Source organism: Numida meleagris, chromosome 2 (assembly GCF_002078875.1).
Source record: "Numida meleagris isolate 19003 breed g44 Domestic line chromosome 2, NumMel1.0, whole genome shotgun sequence".
NCBI classification, from domain to species: Eukaryota; Metazoa; Chordata; class Aves; order Galliformes; family Numididae; genus Numida; species Numida meleagris.
The window spans coordinates 12,854,463-12,878,741 of record NC_034410.1 but is presented as its reverse complement, the minus strand read 5'-3'; the positions used below and the strand labels follow the sequence as shown (position 1 = coordinate 12,878,741).

The following is a 24,279-nucleotide window of genomic DNA, read 5'->3' as shown; positions in this document are numbered from 1 at the left end:
AGTGTAACAGAAAGAAAGGAACTCTACAAATACTTGCAGTTGTCCAAAAATCACAACCACCTTGCAAACTAAACTCAATACCAGTGTCTAGAAGCCATGGGTAACGTATGCTTTTAGCATATAAATATTTTGTATTTCTACACTTCAGGAAACACCACAGGGCATCAAAGCACCTGAAGACTCTATCATGGACTACGTACTATCCCATTTTTACAAGGAGAAACAGGTCTTCCTCAAAGCTTAAATGACATATCAATCTCTTTCTGCAGCCTACACTGTTAGTGTCTCTGTAACAAAGCTGGATCTATAAAGTTAATACATCTGCTAAACTAAATATTTCTAACAATTTTCCTCCCAGTACAGCATTACTAACATATTTTCATCATGTAATTCAAACCCTTTAAACTAGACATATCAAAAGTATGCTATTGTATTTATTGAAAATCATTAAGACCATTAAGTAGCTCCATGAAAACATACTATATTCTTTTCCCTTTTATGAGTAGGAGCTACAAGACTGACATCAAAAAAAGAGGATTTGTAGAGACTATGAATTTATCTTCTGCTAGAGCAAACACTTCAAGATTTATTGTTAGTCACATCATCAGCTAGCCCAAATGTACACCGTAAAAATGAATCTACCTCTGCAGGGTCTATTTTATAAACAACGACAGCCTTTTCTTACCCTCTTGCTTATTGTAAGCTTGCACAGAAGCAGTAAAAGTTAATAAGCACTACATTAACTACTGAAATGTTATTGCACATCAAAAAGGTTTACTGGTACTTTGCAAACATGCCTACCTGAAAGCCATAAAACACTGACATATCGTGAGTCAGATCTACTGCAGTGCATTGCAATCAAGTTTTCGCTCCATCATATAAAAGCTTCTTGATACAAAAGTTGTTCTACATGATCTTCAAAAGAAGGTTTTGTATATGATATACAACATTTTCTTTTTAGCACTTTGGAATTAGGTAAACATTTAACAAACAGTGGCAACAGGATAAATTGCTAAGAATTGAATATATACACCCTATTTTGTGCTCGAATGCAAAGGCACCTGCATCATTGTCTCAAAAAATCCTTGAGCTGCTAATCACTAAAAGCCCAGAAGACAGATCTGAGAGGAATCCGTGTACAGTTACCCTGTTCTGGCACTCCACTCATGGCAGCTACTACTGACCATCACTGGAGACCAAGTATTGGAGAGCAGGGTCTTACCAGGGATTGTTCAACTTGATATGGCTGCATTATCGTGTTCTTACACAAAGCTCTATAGAAAGTGCTGATCACAAACGGAATTAAAAAAAAACATCTTCTCCTTCTCCAAAAGTAATATAAACTGCCTTCTTTGTGACCAAATGAACTACAAATGCCTAGGGTTTTACTTGATATCTGAACTTCTGAAAGTGAAGAATAGCAGCATAAGTGCAACAGAATTATGGTTTTAATTGAAAGCCAGGTGACATTTTCCAGCATCACATGAAATAATAGAAAAAAAGATTTCTGTAGAATTTCTTCTTCGGTTTCAAAGAAAATAATCATCTTTTCTAGTTCAGTGGATCATATCAGGCACTATCATACCAGCCAGTCACGCTTGCTGTCCTAGTACCTGCCAGTCCAAGATGAGTTAGCGTAAGATGCATGGAAGCTCAGTGAATTTAACCTGTTTACAAGTAAATTCTTTCCCAACACCTTGCATACAGTGGGTGGCTCACAGTCATAAACATATGCTTAGCCACGTGATTTACTGCATTCTTGATGTTGAAGGAACTGCAGGGCCAATAAGTTCCTCAGAGTAAATCACAAAACACATCACAAAAATCCTTTAAAATCTAAACTTTTTGGATGAAAAAATTATTTTGGATTCACATTTGTGCTTCATGAGAAGTAGATGTTAATTGATTCAGTTTTTTTCTATCAGTGATTATTCAGTGAATCTTGTTCCTATCTCCACTAACCAAAGACAAATACTTTTCACTTGGAGAGTGGTTAAGCACTGGAACAGGCTGCCAAGAGAGACTGTCAAATCTCCATCCTTCGAGATATTTGCAGCTCAACTGGGCGTGAGACTCAGTAAGCTGATGAAATGTGGATGTTGGCCTGCTGTGAGCAGGGCTGAACCAAGCAGAGATCCCTTCCTGCCCAAACTGCTCTATCAGTGCATTATTTCAGTGCCCATTTAGTTCTTCTTAATACAATCCCCCCCTTCTTTTTTCCCCATTTTTCTATTTTTTTCCTTCAGAAGAACTGATACAAGGACGCAAAGTGAGGGAAATACTACTTGCACAACCCATGGGCACTGTATTTCTAATATCTGCTTTTCTCTTTGTCAAAAAGTTTTGTTCCTACAAAAGTTTTGTTCCTCTTATTTCTCTCTGAAACAACTTAAAAGCCTAAATAAGCATCTCTGAATGCCTGGTACACACTGTTTTCTTACTGCACTCAGGGAAATGCATGGCCTCACAGACTATTTCTATTCTAGTATGTTTCATTCCATAAATCATAATGGCTTATACCTATCCTGCCATTCTCCCTGAAATGTTTTACAACACTGTCTCTAATGATTAGTTCTCTGCACAACTGTAAGACACACGGAAACCCTAGCAGGAGGCACCACCATTCCCATGCACCATGAATCCACGTTGCTCTCAAGAAGTGAGACACAGCAGTGAGAGAGAGCTTTGTCTTTTAGAGAAGGATCAGCTCTCCTGCAGCTGCCCATTTATGTACTTCAAGTGACTATGGCATACTAGCCTGTGACACCTTGTGCTACACAAATACACTAAGTTGCATTACTTTTCTTCTGACAGCTTTCCTTTTCCTGTTTTTTGAGAAGGATTTTCAAAAAAGACTCAGCTTTAAAAACAATCTGCAGACAAAGCATCTGTAACCTTCATCGATATAAAGCACTATCAGGAGCAATTTAAAACCTCAAAGAACATTTCCAACAAACAATGAAACGAATGCTGTTAATAGAGCTTTTCATCTAACAGATCCTTCACATCTCCAGACAGTATTTATTTACCATACTTTGTTAGGGACTAACAAGATGACTAGTTAGTAGTCTTCAATTATCACATCAGGTGGAGGAAAAAATCCTATTTCTATATGAGCTAAAACTGAAATTGACTTTGAATCTCTGAACTGTCAACAAATTCTTCTACGAAAAGGCTTGCTTTACAGCGATTATAAAGTAGGTGTCATCCTTGACACTTGCTTTCTATATTCATACTCCAGGACTGGAAGAGAAATGCTGCAGAACGCCAGGAAGGATCTAGGAGGGCTCAGCTGTCACGCTGCCTGCCTCCTTCGCTTGCTTTGCAGTCAGATACGGGGCTGTAGATGTCAAAGGTTCTCTATTTAAACTCACTGACAAGAAAAGGAAGAATACTGGGAGAATATGTTAGCAGCTACTATGAACTTGTCTCTAGTATCAGGTCATCCTGACACTTAATTCAGGATGCTAGAAACAAAAGTTCTGATTCTATTCAAATTAAAAAACACACAATATGTCCCCATCTGATATACAAGTTCAAGACTTACTGTGGGAAAATCCAGTGTTAGGAGTACATACAACAAAGCACTGCTTTCTGTCAGAATGACAAACTAGAAAGCCATATACGATTACACTGATCTCTCATTTCAGATCTCTCTCTCCACAACTGCATACCACTGCTCTCTGTGTTTCATGTAAAAGTCACAGTTTACTAACCACTTAATGAAGCTGCATTCCTCAAATCCCTGACAGATTATGTGAGGTTGTTTGGATTAGAAATAAGAATTTGCCATTCCACTGCCCACTGCCCCAATTACATTTTAGTCATAAACATCTGTACCATGGGACGTTTGGGGATGAAGGCAATGAAACACAAAATATCCTCAAAGTGACTGATTACACCAAGCAGAAGAAAACAGGAAAAAGTGTGGAAAGGAATAAAGGAGCATCATTTGTCCTTCTAAAAAGAAAAACTATTTTCAATCAAGCTTATCTTTTCAGTCCCTTATTTACTTTTAATTGGAAAGAAGGAAGTAAAGAATATGAAAATGCTTTGAAAGACATTTATAAGAGTCCTGGGTAATTGTCTGCATCAAAGATGACAATTTGCTGCATGGCTGATTTCATTTGAAAAGCTTTTCTGACTCTGTGCATCCCAGGAGCTGCCTGAAACTTTGAGAATAGATCATGACAAAGCAGCCCAGAGCAGCACAGCACACGAAAGCTTCATTAACAGCATCCACCTTGCAGCCAGGACAAGGACTACGCTCCTCCTTTCAAAACTGAAAAGTCATCACACTTAGATCTTGCATCTAGGATTGTAGTTTGTCACACAGACGTTTCTTAGCTGGTAGAAGAGGGGAAGCAGATGCGCACTTAATGAAGGTTGTGCCAGCTGGCACATAGAGCAATAGCAGGCAAAGAACAGCACAAATGGCCCCAGATTCCATTTACCTGAGCAACGACCCACCTCAACTTTTTTTTGATGAAATTCTTAATATAAGTACCACAAGCTGCCTACGACGTTCTCAGATGACTGTTAGCAAAGCCAGGTGCAATTCAGTGTGCGAGCAATGATCTTTGAAGTTTGAAATGATACAACAGACAGGTGTTTAAGCAATAACCTCTTACTTCATGTTCTAAGACTGAAGATTTATGGTATTTTGTGACATGAGCAGAGCAATGAAAAAAAAAATAAAAAATCTAACTTCTGGAGCTCGTTCCCTTGTTTTCACTTAAGTTCATGTATCAGAAGGTGTTATTCACCAATATGAAGTTCTATTAGTCACGCTTCCAAGGAAAATACCATTATTGTTGCTTCTTAAGCTACTGAATGATGAAAATCAGACCGCAAATTTTATTTTATTGAGTTCAAATTATTTTTCAGTCCTGTTGACTGGGGTAAAATTCAATAGTATCTTATACAACTCAGACACCTTTATGTCATGAGCCTGCTTAAAAGTCTGAAGGCTGTTATTAAATAAAAGAAAAATAGGGTAATTACTAAATCAGTTTTATAAACCTGTCTTAGTTTTAGCTGGGACAGAATTGTTTTCTTCAGAGTGTCTGGTATGATGCCATGTTTTGGATCTGGGAGAAAAACAATGTTGATAACACCAATGTTTATAGCTGCTGCTAAGCAGCATTGTACAGAGCCAAGGCTGTTCTCAGCAAAGAGCCCAAGGAGCTGAGAGGGAACAGAATTAGGACAGTTGACTTAATTTGGCCAAAGAGGAATTCCATATCACATGACAACATGCAGAAGGAGTTTTGAAGGGGGTGGGAGTTTATCTTGCCCTCTTCTGCTCACTGGGCGCTAGCTGGGCATCAGTCAGTGGGTGGCAATTGCTTGTGCATTACTTGTTATACACATTCATATATATATATAGTCATAACAATTGCCCTTTTCCTTTCCTCTGTCCTAGTAAATAGTTTTATCTCAACCCATGAGTTCTACATTCCACTGAGAAATGGGAAAGGAGTGAATGACTTTATGGAGCTGAGCCACCTGCCAGATTAAACCACAACAAACCCTTCCAGTTTGCTTTTCATTTTTTCACAGACACTACTGATGATGAGAAACTTGAGTAGAAAGCACAAGGAAGTAATGTAAAAAGCAACAGTAATCCTAGTAGGTTATTCTACCGTATGTTCCTCCAGAAGTCTCAGATGGATAACATGATTGAAAGGTATAATTCAAAGCTACAAATATTAGCGTTATGAACTGGTACATGTTCATTGTACCTTGGAAGTAGCTGTGTGGAAAAGAAGGGGGAGAAAAGACAACACTATATCTGCTTTCAGCTAAACAAGGATGGAAACTAAGTTATCTATTTGTTCTCACTGAACTGGAAAAAAAAAAAAAAAAAAAAACAATACAAAGCTCCCGTAATCATTTTAAATGTATTTTTAGGATTAGGTTGCAATGGTAATCTGAGAATATTACATTTGCATTGGCTATCCAGTGCATTGATTTACTCACCTGTATGCTACAACAGTCAAGAGAGGAATTGCAGATTAGTCACCATATATCGCAGATTTACATTTCCATCAACACTGCAGAACCGATCTTGAAATATACAGTCTCCAGTACTAAGAACACCTACGTATATATTTTCTTTTAAGCGTAGTGTCTTGTTCTACAAACTTGAGCACACAGTGCTTACCTTCGCCACTGAAAAGCTACATTTATGTGGCACTGAGGTATTAATTCCTACAGCAGAAAAGGTATCCACTTCTTATAACATACTTACTTAACCACAGTTGCTTCAAAGTATCTGGCATCCATTTCATAAGCAACCTCCAAAACCAATGCAAATACTTTCTTGCTTAAACTCAGTGTTAAGATACAAAGGTATATTCCCCACAACATCTTTCATTGTCCTCAGCAGTTCCCCCAAAAACTCAAACATATCATTTGCTTTTGCAAACTCATTTTTATCTCATTGTATAGATGTCAGTTTGTTTCAGATCTATTTGTCATCATGACTGTCTCTCCAGTATTTTTTCATCAAGATGTGACTGGCTAATATTCCTCTTTTTGGAAACCAAAGTTGTTTTTCTTTCCTCTTTTTTTCTCAGCATCTTAGTAGTTCAGTTTCTTCTAACCATGTTATTCCAGAGACACATCCTTTCCTGAGACTGACCACTTGCCAGACATAATTTATCATAAAACTTGCCAGTGAGAGTTCTCCTGTACAAAGTCCCCGGTAAGACTATGGCTGTCTACTTCCCTGAAAACAAAATAAATTCGAAAAAACAGTGACATAATCACAGCAATGCTACTGTATTATAAAACCATGGTTCGGGTCTATTGTAGAGAAAATTATTTATGGGAGCTGGTTAAAGATGTGGAGCTACAACTTCTTTCATCTGTGACCTATTACTCCATTGATCTTAATCACACAGCTAAAAAAATTATCCTGTCTTATATCCTGATGTCCCCAATTTCATAAATGAAAATATGCTGTACCTGAAAGGAGGAGGGAAAAAGAAGGTGGCACACACAATTTTCCCTCTCAGGAGAGGAATGTCAAAGAATCGCACAACAGAGAAGCCCATCAAATTAATGTATCCCTACCAGCACTAATTATAGGTGCACTGTTTGAAACCACGAAGCCTCTTGCCTAATACACCACTACAAAGACCTTTTTATAAACAGATTGTTCTTGTCAGGTTCATTTTATCAAGAAACAGAATCTCTACAGAAATAAGCAAACTGAGACTCAGAAATGAGTAAACACATATTTTAGATTGCACTTCGAGGAGCATAAGGATTTTTGTAATCTTCTGATATCAAAACATACATCCATTCAAGCCTTCCTAGTAGAGAAACACAAAAACTAGCAGAACTTTTTATCAGCTTCCCAAAAACTATTTGCTAAGCTGTCAGTGGCCATCCAGACACCCCTTAAATGTCAGCAGTGGAGAAGATGGAACTGCACAGCCTCTCCACAGTACACGATTAAAGCCAGAGGACATAACACATAATCCTACCGCATGGATAAGAAAGTCAAGGCAATGATGTAACTGCTTGGGTAACAAAGATATGTTCTGGTGTAAGATCCGCAGCACCTCAAAGCAGCACCAAGGCTGATGTGTCAGCATCTCCTCCAAGAGATCAATATTGCCGTTCAACACTTCTCTGGGTTTATTTACAGTCTATATTTATCTATGAGCAGAAAGAGGGACCATTAAGCCAAATGTCAAATTTATAAATATTATTCTCTTCTGCCCTGAAATGTCAATGTGAAAAAATAAATACACACATACTCAGATAGATTTATTTCACAGAGAGAAGGGTGAAGTTTCAGACTGTCCACAGCCCATTATGAGTGAAGGTCCTTTTGGAAGCGAGGGAAGCTCGGTGTCTCAGAGCACTGCATCTTACAGTTCTCACTCACGGTTGCATCAAGCTTCTCTACTCTGGTTGATGAAAACAGTAAAACAATGCAAGTACTTAAAAGATTTATGATTTTAACCTGCTATCTGAATCATCAGGAGATCTTGGAAATGATGACTGGAAGGATAAATGTAACTTTGGGTCCCCTTGTGGGAATTTCCATCTCATAGTGCAGTTTAATGAAGATCACAGTACCAAATCCTAAGATTTTAACCGAAGGCAAGTAGCTTGCTTTAATACTTTACACAGACTTCACTTTAGAAGCTGTCAGTTTGCATACAGGCAGTAAAAAGCCCCTTGGCTAAATACAGACATTGGAATAAAGTGTCAGTTAACAGCAATTTCACCCCACAAGTGTTCTTGCCCTTACAACTCAACAAAGAAAGATTATTTTACAATAAGAGCCCTGGAAAGGAAGAAAGAAAAAGAAGAAAAAGGACTACAAAGAAATCACAACATTGCAAAGAACCAAAACATCCAATTATGCTTTGATCGTGGCTTGAATTTCAAATGTTACTGTCATCATTATTTTCTATTGCAACACATCTTCTGATTACTTGATATCTATATGTCAGATAAACAGAAAAACAAAGAGTGATATAAGCAGAAATAGTAGGTTATCTTGCAGACATAATAAAGCCTCACTCTCAAACATTATTGAGAAGCCTGTCAACAAAGCAAATCTGAGCACGGAGTGGAAATGAGGCATAATGCTTAATTCCTTCAATCAGCATTTTCCTGTTTGCCAGAAGCACGTCTCCTGGGTGGGCTGACAAGGTGCAAGCTAATTTAAAGATCCAGGAGGAGTTGGAACTGCATCCAGATAGCACTGCTCCCACGTTAATTAAGAGGAGACTGAAAAGTAAAGTTCACTCTGAAATGGTATTGAGGGAAAAATACCTCAAGGAAACGTTGACTGTTATGAAGAGCACACAACGAAGCCATCATCAGGCCTTCTTATCAGCAAAATTATATTTTTCCAGTTAAAGATTTCAGAAGTATTATATTGAACATACAGACAAGGTTGCTTCTGGAATTAATTGCCACTTTCGCGCTCATTTCCATCGTGAGCTTTCAATGCTGCACTGGAACACAGACATGAGGCTCTAATGCCAGAGGGCAGAAAGCAGCTGATCAGCCCTGGACTGCCCAGCTCCCCAGCAAGTAAAGGCTCCCTTGTTTGGAGGGCACTCCTCACAGGTCTGTTCTTTGTGTACCAAAGCTTGCATAGTGAAGCAGCTGTCTGTTTCCCAGGTCTGCTGAGCATCAGGAACATTAAGCAGGAGGAACCCAAGGAGCTGCCCTGCTTTCTAGATGCTGTGTAATAATTTCTGACTGAACTTCAGCTCACCAGACAGCACTCATGTTCTCAATAAGCTATGTACAGACAGCAGAATTTATCATGGATGATTTGTGGCTGTTTTGCCTCTCATTCCTATTGCAATAGCCATTTACACCAGAGATGAACTATTCCAAAACAAATCTACAGAACAACGGCAGAGTACAGAAAAGAACCAGTGGCATTTCATACCTCTAACCTTCCCAAACGCCCCAGGAGTGCAGTTCAACCCTACTCCAGGCTTCGACTTACTGAGGCAAACACCAAGAAAATGAAGGTATTCCTGTAGGACTTCCATATGATGAGGCTGAGGTACTCTCCTCCTTTTGACATGTGAAGCTATCTTTTGTAAAATTTCTGGTATGCTGTTGCACATGATGCCTAACAACCTGATATGATTTTGTGTTTTCCAAATAAGTTTTCTATTATTTTCCAACTTTTTACATCCTAAGTTAACTAATTTTGTACTGTCATTCACAGTCAGAACAACTCTCAAAGACCTTAGCAGTAAAATCTAAGTTTAGTTACAGGATAAAGATGATAACAAGTTTTAAGGAAATGGAAGCTTCACTTAAATGCTTTGAGAGAAGAATCACTGTTAATAAATCTTTAAAATAATACCGGTATCTCACTTCAAATTAAATAATGAATCACTGCATATATAAAAGAAAACAAACACTGCCTTAATATAATTTTTTTCTTGGAAATGTATTTATTTACACTAGCTAGCTAAAAGAAAGACTGATTTTCTTACTCTCTCACCCCTTCCCAGAAGTGATCAAAGGTGTTTGTCATGTTTCACCATTCACCCAGAACAGCAGGGTGTCCCTCAGCAGTCTGCTCCTTTCAGATCATTTATGTCTGCTGGAGAGAAGACTCCTTTAAAAAGCATAGTACTTGGTAAAAAATCAGGTCTTTCACTGACCTTTCTCCAGACTGTGGGTTCTCAGGGCACACAGTCTTATTTAGATCCTGATTTCCTCAAGATGATCCTGCTGTTTTTCAATCTCAAACTGATTCATTTCTTTCCCGTCTTACCTCCATGATACAAAACAAACTTAATAGCAAAGCAAAAAAAAGCTGACTCATTTGGTAGCACATAAGCTTTGGGTACAAGATTAGGAACCGCACAGTTTAAGAATGAAAGAAAAAAAAGGTAAAGGAAAAGGAAAAGGAAAAAGGAAAAAGGAAAAAGGAAAAAGAAAAGGAAAAGGAAAAGAAGAAACATTTGATCTGTCAAGAGAGATGTGCAGTACTTAGACATCACCAAAGCCTCTTTCCAAGAGGCAGCCTGAATGCTTAAAACCTGCTTTGCCTTTGCAGTCCTTTCAGCCTGCTAGCCAACAGCTTCTCTTCCATTCTCAGCTGCTTCTTTTTCATGACACTACTTATAAACACAGAAATTGACAGAAAAAAGATGAAGGTTCATCGTTTTCATATTTGATTACAAAGCACCTACCTGAACATGTCTCCTAAGCCTTTCAGCATTCCTTTCTTTGCCTTAATTTTATCCTTCTCTTTATCTCGATCTTTCTTCTTTTCCTTTCCAGCCTTTTTTCTGTCGCCTTTATCTTGGCTTCCATTCACCTGTCTCTCCAGCGAGTGGGATGGCTGGTCACTTGCTGTGGAAACAGATTCTCTACCAGATCTTGAACTTTCCTCTGTGTCTTCCTCCACTGAAAGCACAAATTAAGAAACATCAATGGGATAAGAACAAACAACAAAGGCAGGTTTTGGTATATTGTATAAGTTATTTTCAAGTACGACATATTCCACAACAGCAAGATATTCCCATTCTTTTTCAAGATCAGTATTTGCTAATTTGGAGTTTTCTTGGAATGGCCATGTGTACATAAAGTCTTAAAGACAAGGAATTCATCTTTGCAGAACATTCTGCGTAACTTGATTCATGCTTTGTGTGCACTCTGAATATTATGTAGATTATGGGAGAAATGTTAATTGGACCCCATTAAGTGATCTTAATTGGATCCTTTTGTTTCAGCATCTAAATCAGTTGAGGAAAGCTTCAGAAATGTCTCCAAGAAGAAACAACAGCTGTGCAGCATGCCCTGTAAGTATGTCATGGTTTTGTGATTTTCGGTTATTGGTATTCCACATCATAACATCATGTAGTGGATGTACCTAGTTCAACATCATGTAGTGGTTGTACCTAATTCTCAGAAGAGAAAGACTACTACAGTCCCCACGGTACTTTTCTCCTCTGTTACCATTTTTCCAGCCAGAGGGAAAAGATAAAAGCTCGCAGTATAAAAACTTGCAGATCATGAGACCTCATCCCTTTTTCTGCCGTCTCTCGTCTTGGCAGCACCTCGCTCTCCAGCCGTCTTATCGTCGGTAGTAGAGTAAGGCCTACCTTGGTTTTGGGACATTCTCTCTCTCTGTATTGGATTTATCAGCTTAAATTGTAATTATATTGTATTATAGTGTGTTGTTTTGCATTCCGATATCTTATTTAGTAAATTAGTTTGTTTCTCCTCAGATTGTTGCCGCTGTTCTTTGCTCTCAGGGCCATCTCCTTACCCTTTTCCCCTTTTCCCTTTTTCCCGGGGCGTAGACCCATGGATCCCCCGTCTCCTTCATCACGGAACTGGGCCGAACGCCCGTAAACCGCTGACAAAGTAAACTTTTAGTAATATTCCCATAAAAATATGAAAGTCATGAAGGACTATTGACCCTCAATAGAAGCCTTAATAGACTTTTTCTTCTGCTGCAAATACCATAGTGATTCTGCTGCACTACTTCATTTCCTGATGTAGTTTAAAGCACATCATGCATCATAGCTTTTATTCTTCCAGAGCAGTAATACTGGTTGAGATGGAGCAGCCTGGGAGGCTCAGGTGGGGAGATTCCACCCAGTGGAACAAGGAAAACATTTTAAGAGCAGGTAACATGTTTCTTCTCTGTTTCTAATCCAAGACCAAGACTCAGAGAATTCTAAAGTATACCTGAAGTTAAATTTAACAGAGCACACGTGTTTCAGAAAGTCTGAAATAAAAATGATCTAAAGAAACAATCCAATCAGGGATGGAAAAGTCCCCCAGCAGTTTAGTGAGAAAGAAAGAAAATATGTTAAACATGAGAGTTAGAATCGTGAAGCCATTCTGACATAGCTTAATGCCAAGTCCAGCGTTTATGCTGCATGGCTGTGATCTCCCAGGAGCTCTAACATTTTATTTCATCACATTATAAGCAGTGCTGCATCATTTCCCAGTTTTCCAGCAAACAGCACGAAGCAGCAATTAGGATCACAGGCGCATACTCTGTACTGATTCCTGTACCTCTTACAGCTTCCAAACAACTATATATATATACATACAGAATACTCAAAAAGATTTGGAAAAGGCCATGACATAGCTGGAAGGAAGAATCATTTTCAGTTTACCATATGTTTACTTCATGATTATTATTATTATTACTACTAGTACTATTATTGGTAGACCTCAGGGACTTTTCTACAGCTAATGGAAGTGTGCAATTGTTTAGAAATTTTTATGAACAGAGTACTGTAGAATATAAATTTGCTCTTCTTACTCATCTTTCATATTCACCATACCAGTAATTCACTAAAGCTGAGGAGTCTACAAATCACCAGCTGAAAAGCCACTAGTTATTCTATGTTCTCCCTTTCAGATACTTGCCTGCAAAATACTGTTTATTCTTTACTATTACATTACACAGACCTGCCCAATAGACTTATTCAATGAGTATCTCAGCATTTCTATAAGTATTATCCAACCCTGAAAGATAACAAAAACATTTTTCAAGAAAAACATATCATGTCATAAATATCAACATTAATAACCATTTTTGAATATCAACTAGTACTCTGAAGTACAAACCAACAGAAAGAAAAAAAGACATTTCCCAGCAATTCATATCAGCTTGTCTTCAGGACTGCTATCAGCTAAGCTTCTCAGTTGTAGGCACCACTTTAGAATTTGGATAATTTCATTTTAGAAAACTAATGCGCATTTCCTATAACTTTCTCTGTATTAGCTGTACTTGGACTTCTTTTGGTGAAAGTGTTTCTTAAACAAATTTTGGGATGATATTTAATTGTTATGAAAACAGTAGTGGAAAACTACTTTGGAATAGAGATGCAAATTTTTTGCATGTTAATTTATAGCTACAATCTGTTCCATTTAAACCAACTAAGCATTTAAATTATTGTACTTGCAAACAAACATAATTAGTAAAAAAAAAAAAAAAAGTAAAAATCTGACAAATTCTGAAGTTGACTGTTTACTTGGTACTGCAAAGCTAGAATTCCAAAGAGAAACAATTTTTTTTTTTTTGTGGTTGTTCATATTCATATGACAATACACTATTTTAATCCTAAATATGTATTAAGTGTATTGAGCTGTGCTGATTGCTGAACTACTTGTCATAACAATGCTTCCTTTTATTGTTTTGCATATTCTATGGAGATAATATTGGCTCCTTTCCACGGTTGTGCTGCAATAAATATTTGTCTATCATACACATTTTGCTCGCAGTTAATTCCATAGCTTAGAATGAGCCTTGTGAACCAGGATGTCTGTTCTCTTGGAATAAACACTCGTGTTTCCACTGGAGTAAATGGATTTCCAGTTTCTTAAAAAGGCGCAACATGAAGAAACTTGTTTCACTTTTATGCAGAACATTCACTCTGCAATTAACATACACCTAATTACTAGCGTTTAGAACAAATGCAAATGCTGCTCAATTAAAATTCAAGTCGAGGCTGCAAATGAAACTTCTTATTTTTGTAAAGTTGCAGTAATGACATTAGGTTGCTGCAAAATGCAGAATTTATTTGTTTTGATACTGTTACTTCCTCTTTTCCTCCACTCTCCCGCTCCCTTCCCCCATTCAGGATGCTGAAGACAAAAAAATAAATTGGAGTATACTTTAAACATCAATTAAAGCTGAAAACTAGTGTCATTTCATGAACCACACTGTACTAAAGAGATCTACACAAACAGGTATTATGAAGCTATTCTCCTAATTAGGCCATAAAATAGAAAAGATGCACATGAGGAATCAAAGCTACTTAATGTGAAGCTATTTTGCCACTAAGCTTCCAGGCCTCTTATTGTGATATTTAATACAGCCATAGATTCTAGCAATTAAGATTCAGCAAAAGATTAGAAAGCTCTGGCGATCTCTCCCAATTCAAATGTCTTGTTCTCATTCACATCACTAAAGATAAACATTTTGCTTCCAGTCAGCTATTTCAAGTATTAAGGAAAAAAAAAAAAAAAGAAAGAAAATCAGGCAAAATGACCTGTAATAGCTAAACACTCACACCTTTCCACAATGTGACTGATTTTTAATGTGACCATTCAAATTCATACACATTCTCTCAGATACTTCTGAAAAGATTGTCCCAGAACTGGACACACCTATCTGATTTTCCTAGTCATTTAATAACATTTTTTTGCAATGACAGTAAGTTCATTTAGAAGAGAGCTGGGCCCTCTGCCACACATACTACCTGTATTTTATGGCTTTCTTATATAGGGTAATGACATGTTAAGAATTCTTCTATAAAATACATTGCAGGCAGTGTCTGGAAAAGTACTCTTAGCACTGAAACATTTGGAGAAGAAAGGGAAAACATATCAAGAAAGACTAATGATTCCAACCTCAAGGGTACCAGCAAATTGACCACCAACATGTTTGCCTGGATTTTATAATACAAGAAAGCCACATTTTAATTTCAAACAATTATGGAATAATTAAATACAATTAAAAAAAAATTATGCCATGTCATTATGGCAGCAGTGAGACATTAGGCTAGTACCAGATTGTTAAATCAACTTCCATGTATTCAAAGGCGCCCAGACTTCTTCCAGCTGAAGACATCACTTGGCAAATTCTCTGGAACCTGAAGCCACACAAAATTTACACAAAGTGGGGAAGACTGCAGTTGCTTTCAGTTTTAGCACAGATACACACACGTTCCCAGAAATACAGACCTCGGGATTTAGCATTCTGAGCTGATCCCATGCCCCATATGGCTGGACCAGCTCTTAAGCTCTCCTAGCCACCGTGAGAAGGGGAAGACCTAAAGGATCTTCAACACTGTTCCTGGAACTCAATTCTGTCCAACCAATTTACTATGACAGCTTTACTACATATCTGTTTCTATTACGTGGGCAGTCCAAGTTTCTGGATTACCTTTGAGATGTTTTATTGTAACAAAGAGAAGCTATTAAGCCCCACAACTTTAACGGAACATGTAGTTCCACGCATATAGCTTGGCCATTCTTCCTTCAGGCCTTCCTTAGAATGTGAGATTTGAGAACAATCTCACTCTTACTCTCCCGTGACAAGAAGATGGCTCCTGGTCCATCAGTGCTAGACTTCTTCCTCCATACAAAGACGAGGATGAAGACTCACCTCACAGCATTTTGCCTGCAGACTGAAAATTTCTATCTGGTTTCTACTACTTCATGCAAAGGATACAAAGACCACCAAATATTTCCTTTCTGCTCTCTATGCGTTGCATCAATAAGCTCAAAACATCTTACAGAACTGTCATAAGCCTATACTCACCTAGAAAACGTTTTTTGAAAACAGTTTTGCTGCAATTTTGGTGAAACAAAGTCAAATCATCTGTAATTTCTGTTTAAGCCCTGGATATCTGATGCCTCAAAAAAGGTATCTCCATTAGTTGGCTCACACCAAATAAAGGCTTTTAGAAAAACGTGACCTTATGTCCCGGAAGACCATAGGTATGCAGTCTGGGAGAATGAGCAGGATCACTACACTTTTTCTCATACCTGTTCTCCTACTGACCAGAAACAGAATGACAGCCAGCAGCACCAGACCAGCATTTAGCCTCAGTGCTCCATGAAATTGCTAGGTATGGTAAAAGCGAAGCAGAATTAATTCTGTCCATAACTACCTTTGAGAAAAGTGACTGGCAGAATGACCTCCCCTTCAGTCTCAGAACGCTTTTAGTAACAGACAGATTAAAAGAAAAACAACCAAAGAATTTAAAAAAATATATAAAAGGAGTAAGCTTACCACAGAATATTACAGAATGACACTTCAGAAAAAAAAATTTTAAACAAGCAGAGAGTGAAAAATCTCTTTTTATGGTTTTTCTGTAAGTATTCAGGCTAAATATTTTACACTTCAGCTTTCCAAGCATCTCCTTCATTCATAAACTTTTAACTAGCTGCAGGTTGATTAAAAAAAATTCGGTGGGTGTGTGTGACAAGTTGAAACTAATACAACATGAAGGTTAAAAATTCAATAATTTTAATACAACCTCTGATTGAGGTAATTTACCATTCACACTATTTTTATTCAATATAAGTTGTCATTTTCCCAGCCCATTCTTACATAGTTCAATAATGATAAGGTTAGCTTTGAAGTGATTCTTTTATGTTAATGACATTCTCCACATGTTGGGTCATACTTCGGGTTAAAGAACTGAAAATGTAAATGAATGCCCATTAGGGTGGGTAATAGCTGATCATTAACTTTATATTTTATTAGATCTGCCAGCCTTACTCATTCTAATTAAAGGACAGTGATTTCTTTTTTTTTCCCCAGACACTACAAATGTACCCTTTCAAAGTTAGATGCACATATTTTTGTAACATTAATTCAGTGTTTTTTTTCTTTCTGCGTAAAAATTTTTCTAATTTACATCAGTAAATTAATTAGCTGCCTTACAGAAAATTTTCATAGTAAGTAATTTAAGTAAACACACTCCTAATAATCTTATTTCCTTATTTTAGGAAGGAAGGAAGCTGCAATGTTGCAATCTGTTTAATGCATATGAAGGGCAAAAGCCTGAAAAAAATCCATGAAGAGACATTAGTTCTATTCTTTTAAAATCCTAAAATTATCTTCTATCAATTTTAATTACCTTCTAAAGGAACTGACCGATATTGTTAACATTCTTTATGTACAGCAATAGCTTACTTACAAGTTTCCATGCCTTCATCATCATCATCTGCTACAGGTTTATCGTATGATTTGTCTATGGCAGCTCTGAAGCTTTCATTGCAGCCTCGTCCTCGGATAATTCGTGGGCGGGGGCGGTGGAAGGGAATATCACCATTGAGAGTCACCTCAGCAACGGCTGTCTGCAGACTTTCTAATGAGCTGGATTTCTTCAGACCTAATGAAGGCCCTACATCTCTGGTTGGGGAACCTTAGTGATTTAGGGAAGAAAAAAAGTAATTAGAATTAGTGTAGAGAACTGCATGCTTGATTATGCATATCCATCGTGAATGTCTTTGGGGACACAGTTAACATTATTCACATCATCTTTCAATAATCTGTGGGGAATTCTCTGCAGATTTGTTGGTCTCAGAAGTGAATGAGTATGTCAAGTTACAGTCAACGAAACCGACGTTAGCAAGGTCTGGCTTTTCAAATCAGTGAAAAGATACCAACATCCATCACTATTATTTTAACAAACTGAATGATAAAAGTAAGCACAGGGCTTTAAACACAGCTCATAAAAACAACAGAGATACAAATCTTACTGCATCAAACAAAATTATTAATTAGTTTTTGTTTAGAGCAGAAAATTTCATTTGTACAAGCAACTGATAAACTGAGAGCATATTCTGGTCATGAATCCTATTGTGTTTAGAGTAACATTCTGGTAAAGTACTCCAACTTCTGGCTTCAAGGAATATGTTTGGTTTAAATTGACTTTTAGAGACTTGCATCAAAATGCTAACAATTTCATAATGAAACATTTCTTAGAAATATCAACTGACTTGCTGGGATTTTGAGAATTTATTCACAAAAATCTGTGGCGAAGCCCCAGTTATTCCGGCAGTACCACAGTCCTAGTTACTCAGCTGGACGGGAAACACTGCTGGCTGTTCACAGATTGATGTCTGCACAGCTCTACAGCTGGGGGGAGGGCAGCCCTTATCACAGCTGTGTGTTCAGAGGCATACCGAGAAAGCCCTGGACAGTATTTCTCAAAACCCTCTCTCCATCCAGACTTGCCTTCTCAGCTTTGTGGACTACATTTCTAGCCTCTGTTTTTAGATACACAGTTTTAGTGAAAATCGGCTGACAGTTGCACAATCGGATCTCATAGTTAAACCTGGGAGAAATCTATCAGAAAATAAAATAATAAAAATAAAAGTTCACTGCACTTAGAATGATTTTGTTTAAAAGTGCAGAATACTCTTGGCAAATTTTGCATAGGACTTGTGCCTGCTTAGAAAGATGAGTGGGATGGAAGCTTGAAGAGGGATGCTGGACATACAGAAGGGATGCAGAACAGCAGCATGGCAAGGCTTCACCATGTTTATTGCTGTCTTGGTATGAGACAGAGCAAGGCAACAAATGCTTCAATAAATGCTTCCATTTTCCACTCAGCTATTAAAATTCTGAGCAACTAAGTTGAAATGAAATCTGTTTGATCAAATATATTCAAACAGCAGCTGTCAAAAAATCCCCCCTCAGCTGCCCTACTGTTAAGATGAATTTGTAAACAGAAAAATAAAAATCCTCTTTCCCAGGTCTATAGAATTCCTGCAGTTTGGTTCCCCCAGAGGTCTGGGGTCCTGCCACTTGCACCCTCAGCCAGAAATAAATGTGCCTCAACAAAATAGTAATTTTATCTCGATGAACTCATGCCTCCTAGAAAAGGCCACCCTCTTGCTGCAGCCTGTTTTTGTTTGAGGGCTGAGGGTCACGAGGATGGGTGGGCACAGTGCAGCTGCCTGGGTGAACAAGAGGAGCCAGCTGGGACAAGGGAGGGCTGATGGCTTCCCAGCTGTGCAAACAAACTGCAGTCCGGGTTCCCCCAGCTTTTGAACAAGGCCCGAAGTCTGGTGCAAGTGCTTTTACGTAACACTCTCTGTGCCAAATAAAAGAACTTCAGCTTAGACAATGCCTTATAAAATTGCCCGCTTTCTAGCTTGTGTCACAAACTGCTCTTCTTCCACTAAAGTCTCTAATGTCTGCAGTAGGCAACAAATGAGCTTTTGTTTTTTTTTATTTTTTGAGACTGTTTTGTTAAAAAAAAAAAAAGAAACAGTCTATGAGACAAGAAATAAAAATGAATGTAACAGTTTGAAGGGAAGAAAGAAGCAGAAAGGGGACAATGCTATATAAACCAGCTGTTTAACATATTCAGTTTCATATACAAAGGGAAAAGCTATCCTCTTACATGGCAACTTACTGTAAACTTCCTTATTCCAGATTCTGCTTTGCTACCTTCTAAATGAAATGCTCATATATCTTTTCCTAATTACTGAGTGGCTCTTTTTGTAAACAGTAATTATAAAGCAAGCATTTATGTGCCCATTTATGTTCATAAAGGACATTACAAAAATTCCATTTCCTGCAACCCAGTACAGATGTTTGTGAGAACAATATTTATGCAAGTTGTGCTTTCCCAAAGGAAAACCTAGATGGGATATGACCTAATGTTCCCTGAGTACTGTATAACTAATAATGGATTGCAGAAATGATAGGAATATTTAATGAACTTGTGTGGTCATGAACGCAAACGTGAACAAGTTGCAGAATTTCAAAGAGGAAAATGTCCTTTCACAAGCAATTTAAGCACTGCAATCATAAAGCTATACGTGTTTCAATACCTCCACTATCTTCTACAGCCTCTTCATAGCAAGTCTACTATTATCAAAATATATAGCTAAGTCTCCCTGTAAATTGAGCGAGTTCAGAATTTATTACTAGAATTCACTAGCCAGAAAGTGAGTTGTTTACTCATAATCCAGTGAGAAACTTTCTTTAAAATGCATTTTGTTTAAAATTTATGAGTTACATCAAAACCCTGTTTTCTAAGCACAAAAATGTCAGCATTTTCTTCCAGACTTTACAGCGCTGGTGGTAATCATCAGAAATGTTATCTGCTCAGAATGAGTTCTATTTTGACAACAGAATTTAAAACAGAAAAGAAAAAAAAAAGAAGGAAAAAAAGACACATCTACCCTAAGCATCTTTATGTGACTGAGGGATGAAAGGGGCTCTTTTATCATTTGTAAAAAATTTGAAGTTTATCAAAAGTTTCATTTCCAACAATTTCATTAACAAATCCCCTTTGAGGTGGATGCAGCCATCTGTAGCACAGTAGCACTCCTCCTGTGGATCACATTGCCTCACCTCCCCATGCTCTGCTTACACATTCACTCTTAGTGTTGTACCCTATACAACATACACCCATATCCACCTCGGCAACATGCTCGCACCTCCGCCAAGCACTGCCCCTGCCCACCATGCATACACAGCACCTTGTATCCCCCAGACCTGTCCCTGGGCACAGCACCATGCCTGCTTCCACCCCACGCAGCACCCCTTGCTCATGCATGACATGCATTGGGTGGATAGGCGCTCACATGGCATGTATAGATCCAGTGAGACATCTAACACACACACACAACATTATGTGATGCTCCCTGTTCCAAGCCCTTTGTTTTTCCCTTATGCTAATTGTTTCACATCTCATGATGCCTCCCTTTCTGCAATCTTACATTATGTATTTATACAGCACCACAAATCCACATGGACGATTTGCAAAGGCAAAAACCTTGGTGTTAAAGGATGTAGGAGGATTCCTTCAGTGGTGATTTTTAAGAGCTATAATAGCTTTTTTTAGTGTTTGTTTTTTTTTTAGCTTTTTATAGTTTTCTTTTAAATGATTTAATGTAATGTTTTTATTTCTTTCTGAACCATTATTTTCACCAACTCTTAGGTTAAATACTACCAGTGACATGTCAAAAACTTCCCTCTATCAGTTTTGCAAAGGCATGACATCTACGTTTTTTTCTTAAAAGACACCAGCAGAGAGTCAATTTTTGTATTTACTAACATCTGCTCCATTATATTTGATGATAAATTTTTCTATTTCTAGTTCAATTCCTACAATAAAGGAGGAACAATTCAGCTTGGAAGGGGGCAGGGGAGGAACAGAGCAAGTAACTGCATGAAAAGTACTTCAGCTTTGGTTCCATTTAATAAAAGTTTATTTAAAAAGCACCATGTAAAAATAAATTAAAAATTGCTTTAAGTAAATATTCAGTGGAGGTTTTTAGTTTTGCTTTGATTTTGAGAGAGAGTGTTTCAGCCTTTCCTCACAGTGTACACAGAAAAAATAAAACAGCTAGAACTATAGTATGCCTGGGACTCAATAAATGAGCCATGCTCAATTGCTACTGAATATACTTCTAACCTCTAGAATGAACTGTAAACACTGAAAGGATTAGGCACTTCAAGTGAACTACAGAAAGAAAAATAATTAAAAATCTATTATAGTAACTAGCACTGGTGAGTTCTGCACTTTCCTTTTCTTTTCAGCCAATATTATTATTTGACTGTAGCAGGGCCTGTTTTTATTTTTCTCTGAAGTAAATATATGCTGAGGTTTCTGGCTTCCAGGATTCATCAAGTCATAGTTCACCACACATCTGAGGTATTTTTTTCTTCTACCAGATAATTTTTAAGCCAAACTACAGTAAGTGGTTTGTTTAAAAATCACATCCATCTTCAGTAATGGGAGAAATGCAGTGTTTATATACAAAACCTGGTTAAAAGCATACAAGATAAATAAAAAAAAAGTAGAAAGTGTTTTTTCCTTTTTTTTTTTTTGCAGCCACTGAGCTGTTCACAAAATATGTAACTGCTTAGTCCAGATGGTTATGGTCATGCTCATTCACCCAAGTTGTCTGACGTGTCTCTTTTTGGAATTTAATCCAGGTGTTGCACATATAGAAAAACTGCACTCTGTTGATACCACCAAAAGCGCTATGCACTTTTAAACCCAAGCTTCATATTTTGCTAAAACATACAGGATCTACCTCTTTGTAATCATATCCTATTCCAATAAGTAGGTCAATAAGAAAATGAACAATAAATTTGAGTTTGTTGTGTAACTTTCTGTGAGTATTGCTCAGTGGCGAAGGAGTTCCCAAACTCTGTTTCTTACTATGACCATTAACACAATTCATACTTTCACTCTCTGATGGTCTGAATCCTTCAAAACATTCACACATTTTAATTTTGTGTGCTCATTCTCAATTTCTAAAGCTGCAAGACTGTGACCGTATTCTACAGCATTTTAAGAACTAGAAGTTCTAGCTGTTTTAATAAAAATTATACTGTTATCAGTTGATTACTTACAACTTCTCAGCGTTCCTACTCATGTTGTAAAGTGCGGTTAAAAAGAAACGCAGTTGTGAATTATTAATCATAAATTCTGCATGGAATGCTCTGTTCCCCAAATCATGCTAAAATAAATAATATTGTCAGGTTTAAGAGGTGAATTGTTCCTAATTAGAGCTAAGTAATGTTATGGTGTCCTCTGGATCTAGCCTAATTAAAACAGCATTTCAAAGGTCAAAAGCTAACATGTATTAATAAATCATAAAGGCTAATAACTGCAGCTGGTGCATTATTTTAATTACTAATAAAAATATGCTTTGAAAGCTATTTCTCATTATCATTGTGTGAAATGTTACAATCAATCGTATGTGGAAAAGATTCTATTTACGTATTCCTTTGTTCTGTTTCACTGCTTCAGTTTCAGTTCCAAAGGCAAATCAACTTGCACTAATAATCATCAACTCAACTCACAACATGAATCTGATGACCACTTAAAGCAAAGATAGCAGTTTTGGAATTAAAATAATTATTTTCAAGCACTGTGTTAGCACTGTAAGAGCCAAACATCCGACACTTCTACAGCATCACTTTGAGTTTGAAGCTAGATTTTCCAAGATTTTATTGAAGGGACAAAAATCACGATAACTGAATATTTATGAGTTCAAAGTGTAGACACAGGTGTCTACCTACAGTCAGATGTATGACCTCCTTGAATACGCTACCCCAGATACTAATCTCTGCAGAGAATTTTCTTTTTCTTGATTATTCACAACAATAGAAAGCAGCCATGCAAGTACTGGAATATTCATGTTTTCATGCAATTTGATTGGCAGTTCTGTAATTGTGGTAAGCTGCTTTGACCAAGGTTTCTATAGCAACAGCCTTACTGTCAATTCTTACCTGTTTTCTGGTCATCCATTGTACTGAGCTTAGTCTCGTCAGCTACTGTTAAAAGGTAAATGTATAATGGTTAGCCCAGTTAGTGACCATGCCCCACATGCAACCAACATTCCTTCTTTTGTATATTTTTTTCAAGTTAGGGGGGGCCTTAGCAATGTTGTTCTTCATGCATAAAAACTGCAACAGTAAGCAAACATTCTGGACAGAAATGGCAGCAAACTAGTAACCTTCATGCAATGTCAGTCGTGTTCGCATCACAGGCAGGTACAATGTTATTTTCACGTTAGCACATCGCAACTAATCAAGACAAGTCAATAACACCAAACTTACTGTCCTCTGAAGAAGTTGGTGAATTAGGGATTGCAGTTAAGATATTCACAATTATTGTAAAGGAGAAAACCTGATTATATTTCATTATTCTGAGTATGGAATTTTGTGTTTAAACAATCAAAACTCACTGTTTAAGGTTACTAGCTTCCGCACTTCAGAATCTAAATACAATGGCAGAAAAATAGATGGGCTTGTTAGTGTCTGCTTCTTCTCTATTGTTTTGTCAGTTAAAATGATTATAGTTGATTGCCTGTATTAGTTACTGCTACTTCTTAGGGTTTCTGATATTAATACAAAATATGGGTCTCAACCAAAAGTCAGACTAGCTCCATTTTCTAATTCTGAACCATCTCTTCAAAAAAACGCTTGCACATTTAATATCTTCACCACAATTGACCTATACAGTGAGAAGCTACAAGGGATCTGTAAGGCTAATTGCATTATAATCATGAACTGAGACTAATCCTGTCTACTCAGAACCACAGCATGGAACATTTTAAGTAGAGGTATTCTACGCAGATTGTTAAATGCACCTTTCATCTCCATTTTAATGAATATGTTCTATATCTATGTATACCCATATATACAGAGAACTCTGATATTTAAAGGTATAGACATATACAAGTGGTAAGAACCATGCACAGGCTGCTTGGCCATTCACCTTCAGAATACTTTACTTCACACTAGTA

At 37.4% G+C, this 24,279-nt stretch overlaps 1 protein-coding gene across 1 annotated transcript in view; it reads right to left on the bottom strand.

The window, feature by feature from the left end:
- PARD3 (par-3 family cell polarity regulator) overlaps positions 1-24,279 on the bottom strand; it is a 435,432-nt gene that overhangs the window by 130,499 nt on the left and 280,654 nt on the right. The window contains exons 19-21 of the mRNA XM_021389241.1: positions 23,261-23,305; positions 17,190-17,417; positions 10,701-10,917 (exon numbers count right to left, since the gene is read on the bottom strand). Of these exons, the coding sequence (XP_021244916.1) occupies positions 10,701-10,917; positions 17,190-17,417; positions 23,261-23,305 (490 nt within the window). The remainder of the gene's footprint in view (positions 1-10,700; positions 10,918-17,189; positions 17,418-23,260; positions 23,306-24,279) is intronic.